The sequence below is a fragment of the Pelobates fuscus genome, chromosome 1, assembly GCF_036172605.1.
Source record: "Pelobates fuscus isolate aPelFus1 chromosome 1, aPelFus1.pri, whole genome shotgun sequence".
Classification (NCBI taxonomy): domain Eukaryota; kingdom Metazoa; phylum Chordata; class Amphibia; order Anura; family Pelobatidae; genus Pelobates; species Pelobates fuscus.
Window position 1 is genome coordinate 307,130,136 of NC_086317.1, and position 13,779 is coordinate 307,143,914.

General features: G+C 44.5%; 1 protein-coding gene across 4 annotated transcripts in view; it reads left to right on the forward strand.

Annotated features, from left to right (window-relative positions):
• The window catches only part of RNF149 (ring finger protein 149), a 65,359-nt gene that overhangs the window by 15,403 nt on the left and 36,177 nt on the right, over window positions 1-13,779 (forward strand). For 2 of the 4 annotated variants that reach the window (XM_063458322.1, XM_063458333.1), the window contains exon 2: window positions 1,982-2,026. The exons of the other annotated variants lie outside the window; for them this stretch is intronic. In XM_063458322.1, coding sequence (XP_063314392.1) covers window positions 1,982-2,026 — 45 coding nt within the window. The remainder of the gene's footprint in view (window positions 1-1,981; window positions 2,027-13,779) is intronic. 4 annotated transcript variants of the gene reach the window in all.

Below are 13,779 nucleotides of genomic sequence, written 5' to 3' on the forward strand. Positions count from 1 at the left end.
TAATGAAAAAGTAGATTTGTAATATGCAGAGGAATACTAATAAACTTGATACATACAAAGCAGACTTGATATACCCTAGTCCAGGGGTAGGCAACCTTCGGCACTCCTGATGTTGTGGAATACATCGCCCACAATGCTCTTACAACCATAATGCTGGCAAAGCATCATGGAAGGTGTAGTCCAAAACATCTGGAGTGCCGAAGGTTGCCTATCCCTGCCCTAGTTATTAGTTCCCACATCTAGATTATTTTACAGATGCCTGCTGCCTGGTATGTTTCAAACTGGTTAAAGAGGGGATAGTCAAAAGGTAAATCCCCAGCTGTTGTAGAACTACAACTTGATGCTTCATCATCTTTTGAGCTGGCAAAGCATCAAGGGAGTTTTTCTACAACAGCCATGGGCCTGTTTATTGGCTACCATTGAGCTAGAGTGTCTATAAAACAGGAGGGAGATAGTTGTACGCATCATTCAAAACTAATTTTAGAGAGAGCAAATCACAATGAGCTGTGAGCAGCATGTGGATCATCTTCCTTTAGGAATGTTTTATATATTCTAACACTCCTTACATATATATCTTTTTATTGTGCTGTGTACTAGAGCAGAAACAGGCACAGAACAGAATAAAGAATGTAGGAAAGGTTCTTAAAGGGAAAGTCCAAGAAATTGATCTTTAGGTACTTGAACCCTAGGACAGGCATAGGCAACCTTCGGCACTCCAGGTGTTTTGGACTACACCTCCCATGGTGCTTTGCCAGCATTGTGGGTGTAAGAGCATTATGGGAGATGTAGTCCAAAATATCTGGAGTGCCGAAGGTTGCCTATCCCTGCCCTAGGATATCCAAGCAGTGATTGGGACAATCCAATGGGAATTTCTATTGGAGTCATGTGTAATACAGGAAAACAGTATGTGACTTAGGCAAAGCAGAACCATCCAGGCATAATTGCAGGATGATTGTATTTCTGCAAGCACATATCTACTGACCCTTTCAATGTCGTGTAAGCTTGATCTGTGTGGGGCATGCATGTGAACCGTAAAGGATCTTAAGCAGTCCCTAGAACAGGGGTAGCCAACCTTTGGCTCTCCAGATTTTGTGGACTACATCCCCCACAATGCTTTCACACCCATAATGCTGGCAAAACATCATGGGAGGTGCAGTCCAAAACATCTGGAGTGCCGAAGTTTGCCTATGCCTGCCCTAGAATGAAAGGCAAGTGATCATGACAGATGTTGTATTTGTTCATAATGGCATGAAGGCACCTTTCTCTCTGTTATATTTACTTCATATCTCACATATCTCACAGCACCGGTGTTGTATGCACATCTACAGTGGCTTACAATAAGAATATTTTGCTAATTTTATATATAATTTCTTATAATTTCATTATTTGTAGTAATGTTCTACAGAGTAAGGTCATTAAAAGGCTAATCCCTTTAAGAAGAAAATATGTTAGAAATATCTGGATGTCTATGTAGAGAGAAGAGTTAACACTATGGCACCATACAGACTAGACTTGTTCTTTAGTGTTTTGTGTAACTTTTGGAAGAAGACCAAAGCAGATTAAAACAATGCAGACAAGAAGAACTATATTCGTTCACAGATTGTCTGATTTCCATGTCAGACAAATAATGATTGTGTGCAGAAAACGCAATTCACATATAAAATATGGAGGTATCCTGTGGGGATAGAAGAGAATTTGACAGAGGCTAAGATGGAATTCCTGTAAACAAATATATCTTTGGTCATGCAGAAGCTTCTAGTCTGTGATACTGCGCAACTGAGATTCAAAACTTGTGGACCAGCATCTTGTATAAAAAAGCTATTCTTCTGCAGTTAGAATTCTTTATATCCATATTATAGTGCTAATATGCCTGTTTACAAACCTATCTATTCATTATGCTATAACTCCCATTAATCTCTCTTTTTTAAATCTTTTCAAAATTAACCAACATATTTTAATTGAAGATTTACATTCGTTACAGGGAAAAAAACACATGCAGTGACAGACATCAGAGCATGGATTGTTGGTAAGAAGTAAGGGAAGAAAGCAACTCCCATTAACCTTTGGCAGACAGAGGCACGCAAGTGCTTGGCAAATATTTGTGTTTGTTTTATTGAAGAGCAGTTCATCAGGGTTTGTTTAAAAATATTGGTTCTTTAATGTTGTGAAGCCACATGATGAAGCATTATACTTACTGATTTGCATTTACTAGAGAGAGAGAGAGAAACATTCTGCATTTATTATCTTTATGTAATTAAAGAGGTTACGTAAAAAAAGCCACCTCTGGAAACATCTTTCCTTTCTATCTATGTTGCATATCTTTACTCCCTTTCCTTTTAAAGCTTCTGAAACAACTTGTCTTTACTCCCAATCTCACTTTGACCATCTTCAATCTTGCTTCCGTCTCTTCCATTCTAATTAGACTTCCTTACTAAAGTAACTTACAATCTAATTGGGGCCAAATTCAATGACCACTACTCCATACTATTTATTCTAGATCTCTCAGCTGCCGTTGCCACTGTTCAGCACGCTCTCCTTCTTTAAAGGGACACTATAGTTACCAGAACAACTACAGCTTATTGAATTTGTTCTGGTGAGTATAATCATTCCCTTCAGGCTTTTTGCTGTAAACACTGTCTTATCAGAGAAAATGCACTGCTTACATTACAGCCTACGGATACCTCCACTGGCCACTCCTCAGATGGCTGCCAGAGGCGCTTCCTGGGGCAGTGCTGACATTCAGTGTCTCAACCCTCTTCATGGAGACACTGAACTTTCCTCATAGAGGTGCATTGATTCAGTACATCTCTATGAGGAGATGCTGATTGGCCAGGGCTGTACTTGGCTTGTGCTGGCTCTGGCCCGATATGCCTCCTTGATACATTGACAGTCTCAGCCAATTCTATGGGAAAGCATTGTAATTGGCTCACACTTCTGATTATGTCAGGCAAGCAGGCAGATCAGGGGTAGAGCCAGCAGTTGCACACTTGAATGCAAGTAAGATTTTACTATATTTAGGTGAGCAAGGGGGGCGGAGCAAGAGGGGCTAGATAGTGTTTTTAATTCTATAGAGTCAGAAATATATGTTTGTGTTCCTGACCCTATAGTGTTCCTTTATACTCTCCTTATTTAAACTCTTCACACTCTTGGCCTCTGCAACACTCTCCTTTCATAAGTTTGCATTATTCACATCACTGAGTCTATCTCCAGTAACATTACTGAATAAGCAGAAACATATAATCCATTAGTGTAAAATGGAAAAAGCAATGGAGAGCTGGTTACTGGCAGCCTAGCAGGAACATTCTTCAGGTTGGTCTGCATGCTTGTATCAGTTATCTTAGAATGCTTATCAGTTGTTGGTTTTGCTGCGTGGTGTCTAGTCATTTTGGAAATATATTAACGTGATAGCACTGTGTGAGCCTACACTAGTGCTACTATGTAGTATTAAGTAGCGGCTTTGAATAACAAAATGCAGATCAGTGTTTTCTACGGTCTGCCAGCAGTGCCAGTGACAGGGATCCCATTACTAAATGCAGGCATCTGGCCTCGTGAAGTAAACTACAGAACCCTTATTGCCCAGGCCAATGCTGATCAAATATTTACATACATTGTGGCTTTGGAACAAAATGCTTCTCTTCCTTTTTATATAGTCAAATGCAGTCTTTGTTGTCAAGTTACATCCGTATTTGCTTGCACTCTCTAGAAAAGGAAATACGTTTTTCAAATTTACAATGAACACAATAATACAAATGTTATACAACATATTGATGCTCTAGGATGCTAACAATACACATCCATAGGGTTATTCACTATAGTGTGAATGTCTAACTTTAGGCAACGAAAGTCAGTTATGGATTAAAATTGTAGATTATGCTAGCTATAGTGTACCTATAATCTTAATTTTATTAATGACAGGAGGCGAATATTTGCTTAAGTCTCTCTTTACTAGAACTCCACAGCAGCACATTAACACAGAGAAAAACAACCAATCAGAAAAAAGTTAGGTACTATAAAACTCCCCTCCCCACTCATAATTTCCTCTTTCAAGCTGCGACAAAAAACAGAACAAAAGGCAGAAACAAATAATGGAGAAATGAAGTCCTAGATATAATGAATAAAACGACGTCCACCATCCGAGAAGAACTGTCAAACCATGTATCGTTGCTGGACCGGAAACTGAAACGAGAAAACAGAATCGAAAAAGTTGGTTAGCCCCTGAAACGTACTCTGAACAAAATATGTAGGCACCCAATGTAACAACCAGAACTATCATAACATACAGAGATCCCAACCCTTACTAGGAAACGGAGACAAGAACAAGTGACAGGTAGCAGAGACAACAAGCAGAGTTGTATACGTACCTGATTAACCCAAACTATTAAAGTTAAACAAGGGAGGGATAAGCATGGGAGGGAAATTTTCGCCTCCTGTCATTAATAAAATTAAGATTGGTCTCCTCCGAGAATTAATCTATTATGCTGGCAAGAGTTGGGCCAAACTCGTCGTATACTAATTGTTTCCAGTACTCCAATTGGACTGCGGAACCTGTGACAGTGGTAGGTAAAGTACTCCCAAGTGAAGTCCAATCAGAGTTCCAAAACTGAATTTGTGTAGCGAAACAGTGATCGACTACTCTGGGAGATTGTGAAGCCTAGAAATACCAAAATGAGGGGAATGTAAATAGAGGTCGAGCTATCTATCCAAATGTATCCTCGTCAAGGACTGAAAAGTGGTTCAGATCCAAGGAAAACTGGGACCAGCATCAACGAAGAAGAGTCGTCACGTGCTGTAGTCACGTGGTGTACCGCAAAGGAGTCGAAGGTGGTTGGAAGAGTAGACAGGCTGGATAAAACCCGAATTGTTCTTGGTGAGCAGGTCTGAATCAGGATTTACGTCCGTGAGACTGTCAACTGATTAGGGAGAGAGTGGAATAACCCGAATAACAGCTTGTACGATCCCACTCCAGTCCACCCCTGCCAAAAGCCCGTGGAGGGACTTATGGTATGCACGTCACACCCAAGATAGGGTGTAATAGAGTGAGGCATCCAGGTCCCTGCATCCCTGACTGTCAGGGGCATGTTATCTCCAAGAGTAGGTCTTAGGCCAAGAGACCCAGGTATATGAATTTGAGGTCTGAAGTCTAGGTATCCTTATGAAGGAATACCCCCCATCTTCGCCTAGAGTCCCGTGATCTCATAGCGTTCTCTAACACATAGATAAAACGTAAAGCCCTTCGCTAATGACCGCTGACTCCAGAGAATAGATCTAGCGAAAAAAAGGGGGAATATCTTCAACCGTCCGAAGCAGGGGCTGTCCAGCCTGAGAACGTCAGGTAGTCAGGTCCGAACCCGACACAAGTTCTGAGCAGTACTCCAGCGGGAGGTTGCGTCCTGACTTTGTGACGTCTCTGTAGGATTCAATGTCAAACAGAGGTTCCCCCATAGATTCCAAGCCGTCATCCTTGTTGGTACCTGAAGAGGTGGGTGAGCGAAAATCAAAACCAGGACGGCTCCTGTGAGGGGATTAGTGTATAGAAGGAGGGTCCTCCATATCCGAATCATGTTCTCAGAGGAGTAGAGTCATTCTTGTCACCTCTCCCAAGACTGCTAACCACCAGGGAACCCCAAATCGACCGGATAGCACCGGTCTTTCCCTGCGACCAATGCGTACGGTGTATCTGCAGACCGGAGTGTGGGTCTTTCCCATTCCCGCCATCCGAGTAAGGCAGTGCATGTTTGCCCTATGAAGGCCTCAAAATCTTATGTTACCTTTGATGGGAGATACTACTGTCCAAGAAGTGTGTCTATAATGGTGTGTATAAACCTAAACAGAGAGCAGTTGCTCATTTGATACAATGCAGAGTATACCAAAACCTACACACCTGCAATAACTGGGGCTCACCCATTAGCAGTACAACCTACAAGAGTATATCCAATAGGGAGGTATAGGGGCACCAACAACGTGGGCCAATCCTAGGAGCTGTACCCGAGACAGCCAGTTCAAACAGCCCATACCCTGTCCAATAAGGTATCAGGTAAACTTGTAAATAGGGTGGGGAATCCTCCCCAGTAGTACCTCAGTGAGTATATCCCGAGTGAGGATGCAGTGGCATTGATCCAGCCGACCAATTATAGGAGATGTAACAGTGAAAGTAGTGAAAGGATTTATCCTTGGAACTGCTTGATCCAATGATAAATCTGACTGCCATTCTGGGGTCAAGAAGGAATTTTTTTCCTAGCTTGTTGCAAAATTGGAAGTGCTTCAAACTGGGTTTTTTTGCCTTCTTTTGGATCAACAGCAAAAAACATATCTGAGGAAGGCTGAACTTGATGGACGCAAGTCTCTTTTCAGCTATATAACTATGTAACTATGTAACTATGCAATACCCTGCCCAATCAGGTAGCACCTCTATAACGAAAATAGTAGCACAGTCGTTAGATCTAATGAAGGGGTTCTCTCCACTTACCCAGTCGCCACAAAGCAGTGACTCCTCAACATTCCGGTGAGGTAGCCCTAGCCCCTTATAGCAAGAGCTGTAGCATAAGCGGCAAAACACGGTATGTTGCACAGACCTCCAAATTAAGTTGAATATAGGCGGGACGCCCCTCTACGTTGTCCTGCACTGGCATAAGCTTGTAAGATGAACAAAGGTTGACGGTAGCAGGATAAATAACCCTGTTGGGCGGTGTACATAAGGGGAGCTCATTAGCGGGTTGAGTGTATGAGAGAGCCGCACTCTCTAATATTGTAGACGGTATCCATGCCATGCCAGGCTGACAGTCTGAGAGGGCCGTACCCGCTAATAATAAAATCAGTGCCTATATCAGCTTCTGGCTCCGTATGCGAGAGTGGGTCACACTCAAAACCTGCAATTTGCATCAATATCGGCATCGGGCTGAGGTTATGGGAGGGTCACACCCTCTAATAGTAAAATTAGTGTCAGGTTCAGTATATGAGAGGGGTCACCCTCTAATCATGTAAATTAGCCTCAGCCCGAGCTCCTGTCAAATGAGAGGTGGATTCCAACTGGGAATAAACCATACTGATAACAGGCGGAGAAACAATAGCTAGAAAAAATACGGAATCTACAAACGGCCGGCTGGATCCAGCACAAGTGCACGGGATCCAGGATGGCCGCCGGTAGCCTGAGGAAACGCTGGAGACATTCTCCGCGATCCATGAGAGCCCGGGAAGTCAGAGTAGACCAAGTGAGGACTCTCAACCAGGGCCGGCCTTAGGCATTTAGACGCCCTGTGCGAAAAATCTTCACAGCGCCCCCCCCCCCCCCCCGTCATCCATGTATGCTGTAATGTTTGTGTTGTCTGTGTATGTGATAGTAGGTGTGATGACGGTGTGTGATATGTATGCTATGTGTGATATTTGTAATGGGTGTATTAACAGTGTGTGATATGCGTGTATTGGTTGTATGTGACACACACACACAGAGTCAGACGGCCATACACACACACAGGAAGACAGTCATACACACACACACAGACACACAAAGGCAGACAGTCTCACACACACACACAGGCAGACAGTCAGTCATACACACAGACACAGACAGTCATACACACACACAGAGGCAGACAGTCATACACACACACACACACGCAGACAGTCATACACACAGACAAACACGCAGACAGTCATACACACAGACACACACAGGCAGACAGTCATACACACAGACACACACAGGCAGACAGCCATACACACATAGGCAGACAGCCATACACACAGAGGCAGTCATACACACAGAAGCAGTCATACACACAGAAGCAGTCATACACACAATCACACACACAGAGGCAGACAGTAATACACACAGACACACACACAGAGGCAGACAGTAATACACACAGACACACAGTGGCAGTCATACACACACACAGACACACACAGGCAGACAGTCAGTCATACACACAGACACAGACAGTAATACACACAGAGGCAGACAGTAATACACACACAGACACACACAGTCATACACACAGACACACACAGAGGCAGACAGTCATACACACACACACAGACACACACAGAGGCAGACAGTCATACACACACACACACACACACAGAGGCAGTAATACACACAGGCAGACAGTCATATACACACAGACACACAGAGGCAGACAGTCATACACACACAGACAGTAATACACACAGGCAGGGAGTCACACTTACCTGACAATCACAGTTACCTGTGGAGTTCATTGTGGAGGCAGTGCAGCTCCTGGTGACTGTTTGGTGGGGAAGCAGGGACTCCTTCCTGCTTCCCCTGCAGCAGTTTTCCGGCGCTTTTAGCTCCACCCCCGCCGCACGGTAAGCTCCGCCCCCGCTGCAAATTTGAAAAAAAAAACAAAAAACATTTTTTTTTATTTTTTTAAATTTGCAGCGCCCCCTGCTCCATGGCGCCCTGTGCGGCCGCACAGCTCGCACACCCCTAAGGCCGGCCCTGCTCTCAACGTCCCGAGCGATAGGAAAAAAATCGGAAGACACAAAACAAAGAAACAACTAAACTAAAAGTAAGGTTCAGATAAGGGAAAAATATGGGAGGTAATATAACGGACAGGAAAGCAAAAAACAGATAAACCCCAGAAATAGCCAAGAATCAAGCATGATGTAGAAATAACTATCTAGATATAAAAAAAGGGTACGAGATATGCAGCTAAATGATTAGCTGCTGAAGATCAAGGAATTCCCGTGCTCCCGTGTTGGTGTCTGAGCACTGGTCCCTGTGTGTGTGTCATAATGGAACTCTCCGTAGAGATATGCCTCCACCGGGCTGGTGAAACCGTGGCTTCCTGCCCAGGGAGCTTTGCAGGAGCCTTGCCCCTCAGGGCACGAGGTTCAGGGCCTTCACCCTTCCAATAATACTTAGGTGCACACTTCAGGCCTCTTCTGGGGAACCAGAGTCTGACTCTACTTGCGCGCGCGGAGTCCCTGTTGTGCTCCTATATTGAGGCACTCGTGGGCAGACTTGTGACAGCGCTTTTCCCAACAGAGGCAGGCACCGCCGCCTTAATCATTGCCTGTAGGCTTTCCTGGGTCGGGGCATCTATAGCGGTTTGGCGTCTTAACCGTAGCGTGACCCTAGGGGCAGAAATGACCGATGTCACCCCAGATAGTATGGCAGCAGTGCCTACCTGGACACCCACCTATCTCGGTGTCTATAGTGGTTACGGGGGGGTTTTCCCCAGTAATATTCCCCCAGCCCTGCTGCCAAAAGGGGGCTTGGGCACAGACAAGCGTCAATCAAAGGGGCACAGAGAGCACAGGACAGTCAAAAGAGGCACAGACAGCATAGGTCAATTACAGGCAGTGTATTAGGACAGCGGCAAGGAACCACTGTGCGGGTAGCGCCCCTTATATGTGTAACTTAAAAACCCTGAGTGCACCTAAGGGTTAAAGCTCCATACTCTAAACCTTCTTGTCAGTGTAATTTAATATACCATTTAAACAGGTTAATGCCCTGTAGGCAAACACAGTTATAATCAAGCTGCATAAGTCTCAGTGCAGCACAGTGTAGAATGTCCACAAAACTGCTCTCAAACGGATAAATCACATGGTAAAAATATAGAGAGGTAATAAATGGCCGGTACATACACCAGCCCTGGTGCAGGGTGGGGGGGGCCCACAGACCGTAGTAGGCCAAGGCCGCGTTCTGGAGCAGCCCCCGACTCCCAGAGGGGGGAAAAACACCCCTCAACGGAACTCCGTTGAGCAAGTCACAGAGGGGGAGGGGCAGCGAGCAAGTGCACCCCCTCCACCCTGTCGGACACATGCGGTCCACACACTGAGCCGGCCGCGAGAAAGCGGCCACGTGGCAGACGCTCCGGCCGCCGGGTACTCTCCAGCCGAAGGAAGAAAACACACAGGACCGCTGGAGACCTACTCCGCGGTCCCGGAGCTCGGGGGGAATCAGAGGAAGCAGAGAACAGACAGCCCTCCGAATCCAACGAGTGATACACATCGCCTGAACAGAAAATCAGGCAGATAAGAGATAGAGTTGGTGATTTATCTTTGCTGAACATCTGATTACAGATCACATTACTGACACAAAGATTGTACTGAACATTCCTGTACCTAAAGTAGGGAAGATATAAGGGAAAAAGGACAGTGGGGGGAAAAACACAAGGGGTATAGTGGCAGAAAGCCCACAACGCCCCCCACAAATCCAAATTACAACCAATAAAACAAGGTACAGAAAGTATAAATCCACAAAAACGATGACATTCCCAGATATATTAATATAAACTGTAAATAAGTAATAAAATCCCACAGCCACCAACTAAAAGCAGGAGGCAGTGGTATTCTAACCTATACTGGTGTGGAGCAGCAAAGAAAGAGGAAATTATGAGTGGGGTTTTATAGTACCTAACTTTTTTTCTGATTAGTTGTTTACTCTCTGTCATAGGCGTGCGCAGCCTATTGCATTAGGGTGTGCACCCTAAAGCACAAGCACACGCCGCATATATATATGTATATATATGTATATATATATATATGTATGTATATATATATATATATATATATATATATATACACACATACACATACATACACACATACACACACTGCTGTGTGTGTGTGTGTGTGCTGTTAGTGTGATGTGTGTGTGACGGTGATGGTAGTGTGCTATGTGGGTGAGGGTGTTTGTGTGTGCGCGCTTGTGAGGGTGCTGTTAATGTACTGTGTGTGAGGGTGCTGTTTGTGTGTGTGTGTGTGTGTGCGCTTGTGAGGGTGCTGTTAATGTACTGTGTGTGAGGGTACTGGTAGTGTGCTGTGTGTGTGTTTGTTAGGGTCCTGTTTGTGTTTGTGAGGGTACTGTTAGTGTGCTGTGTGTGTGAGGGTGCTGTTAGTGTGCTGTGTGTGTGTGAGGGTGCTGTGTGTGGGTGCTGTATGTGTGTTGGTGCTGTGGATGTCTGTGGGTGCTGTATGTGTGTTGGTTCTGTGTATGTCTGTGGGTGCTGTATGTGTGTTGGTTCTGTGTATGTCTGTGGGTGCTGTATGTGTGTGGGTGCTGTATGTGTGTGGGTGCTGTATGTGTGTGGGTGCTGTGTATGTCTGTGGGTGCTGTATGTCTGTGGGTGCTGTATGTCTGTGGGTGCTGTAGTGTGTGGGTGCTGTATGTGTGTGGGTGCTGTGTATGTCTGTGGGTGCTGTGTATGTGTGTGGGTGCTGTATGTCTGTGGGTGCTGTATGTCTGTGGGTGCTGTATGTCTGTGGGTGCTGTGTATGTCTGTGGGTGCTGTGTATGTCTGTGGGTGCTGTATGTGTGTGGGTGCTGTGTATGTCTGTGGGTGCTGTATGTGTGTGTGTGCTGTATGTGTGTGGGTGATTGTGGGGGTGGAGGTGGGGGTACATTACTTGCTATCCCCCCTCCCTTCTTACCTTTTGTAGGGAGGGGGGATCCTTGTTGCTGCTGATTCCATCCCTGGTGGTCCAGTGGAGAGTGAACTCTAGCCCCTCTGGGGCTAGAGTTCACTCTCGCGAGATTTGAGCGTTGCCGCGGCAACGCTCATATCTCGCGAGAGGAACCCGGCAGAGCTGCCGGCAATAGCTCCGCCGGGTCCTCTCCTGCCTCCCTCCCTGCATGTGGGTCAGTGAGGAGGGAGGCTGAGAGCAGAGCCGGCGCTCGGATAGCGCCGGCTCTGCATGAGCCGACAGGGGAGATCCTGAGATCTCCCCTGCCGGTCTCAATATACATAGGCGTGCCGCGGGATTAGGGTGTGCCCAGGCACACCCGGCACACCCCGTGCGCACGCCTATGCTCTCTGTGTTACTGTGCTGCTGTGGAGTTCTAGTAAAGAGAGACCCCTTAAGGACCAATCTTCTGGAATAAAAGGGAATCATGACATGTCACACATGTCATGTGTCCTTAAGAAGTTTTAAGCAAATATGAAGCCTCCTGTCATGTTATAAAATTTGAGATTCTCTTTCCATTAGGTTGATTGTTGACCTGCACTGTTATCCATGTGCTTGTATAACTTTTGCTAGTAAGTGGAATGCAGGGAGGGTTATCTTCACGTAATGTTTAACCCCTTACGGACACATGACATGTGTGACATGTCATGATTCCCTTTTATTCCAGAAGTTTGGTACTTAAGGGGTTAAATGCATGTTAACTAATCCAACAACAAAACAACAAAAATGTGATAATTTTCAGGAAGTGGTTTTGTAATCAGAAAATATGCAACAGCATTGAGAGCTGTCCTGCGTCAGTAAAATAATAATAATAACAAAGTATTTATACAAAGGATTGAGTAACATTTGATCTAAAACAAGTTCCCTGGTTTGAGTCAACTTAAAGGGACACTTCACTGCCCAAATACTAAAAATGAGAAGTCACTGTTTAATACATATACCACAAATGAAAACATGACTGTGTTTTTAAATAATGCTGTTTTCATTGGGGTTATATCTAAAAAATGGTAATAAGGTTAAGTGACTGAAGGGGTTTTAACCCCTTCAGCGCCACGGGAGGGGGACCCTGAGGGTGGGGGCACTATCGTGTCAGGAAAGCCGCTTTGTTTTCCTGACACTATAGCGATCCTTTAAAATGTATAGTTTTTTTTGTTTTTGTTTTTTTAATTAAAGTTTTTAATACAAGGTGAAGAACATATATTTCTTCGCCTATGTGAGAAGCTGAAAGTATAAATCTGTCAATGTAATCATTACCACTACCCATTTACACTTACCCAGTCTGTTGGTAGATATAATAAGATAAAGATTGTCATGTTTGTAAATGTAAGTTAAAAAGTTATCACCCTTTCATGATCTCTTCACTTACCAAAACTTGGCTTCTCCTTTCTACTATCACTATATCACTATTACTGATTCCATGCCTTATGGTCTGCAATCTAGGACTTCCAGATCTGATAATAGTAGAGCTGTTATCACAGGCATTGTACTTTCTCTTTTCATTTAAACCTACTACGCTAAGCCCTACTCTTTTTCTCCTTCACCGAACGGTCCGCACCCCCTTTATATCTCTTAGGCTGTAATTCATACCCCTTTTAGTCACTTCCTTAAATGTTTTTCAGGTTTGCTTCCTGTCTCAATTCTTGATCGTTGTGGTATACCTCTCGGGTCTAAAGCTTTCAATTGTAATTTGTTTACAGGCAATGCTCCTTACCGCATCTTCTCTGTAATATACCTACTGCTCTTCTTATCACCATCTGCTTCCAACTTGCAGTCTTAATGTGCCCTTTACCCAGCACCTAAACTGTCTCAGCCAAGCAGAAACCCTAGATCTCTTAATCTGCAGTTATTATCCAGGGGCCTCTCTCTCTCTTTTTTCCTTTTTGTTGTCGGTAGTAATCCAACTACCTTCCTTTATAACTGCTCTTTTTTAACTGTTCTCCAGGAAGCTGCAAAGACCACAACTTCTCCCTAGAGCAGTCAACTCTTCTTTCCCCCAGGTAGCTAGTCTGCCCACTGTCTGCTGCAAGCCTATTTCAGTTTTTACTCTACATAATACTCTTCCGTGTGTCATCGGTGTGTATCAGGTTTACTTATGCAACTAAGTGTGAATTGTTAGAAATTCTAAGTGAATTTCACATTTTAGGCCAAAAATACTGAGTTGAAAACATTCTTGATTTGGAGTATTTTTTTGAAGTTAGGCTGTTTTGGCCTGAAATTGTATTAAACAAAGCTGTGCTTTGTGTTATCTTTGTGTGTGTGCGTGTGTGTGGGGGGGGGGGTGGGGGGAGGTTCTGGTGTCACAGTCCGGTTCAGAGAGTCTGCAAGTTTCTGAATTAAATAGGCATGCTC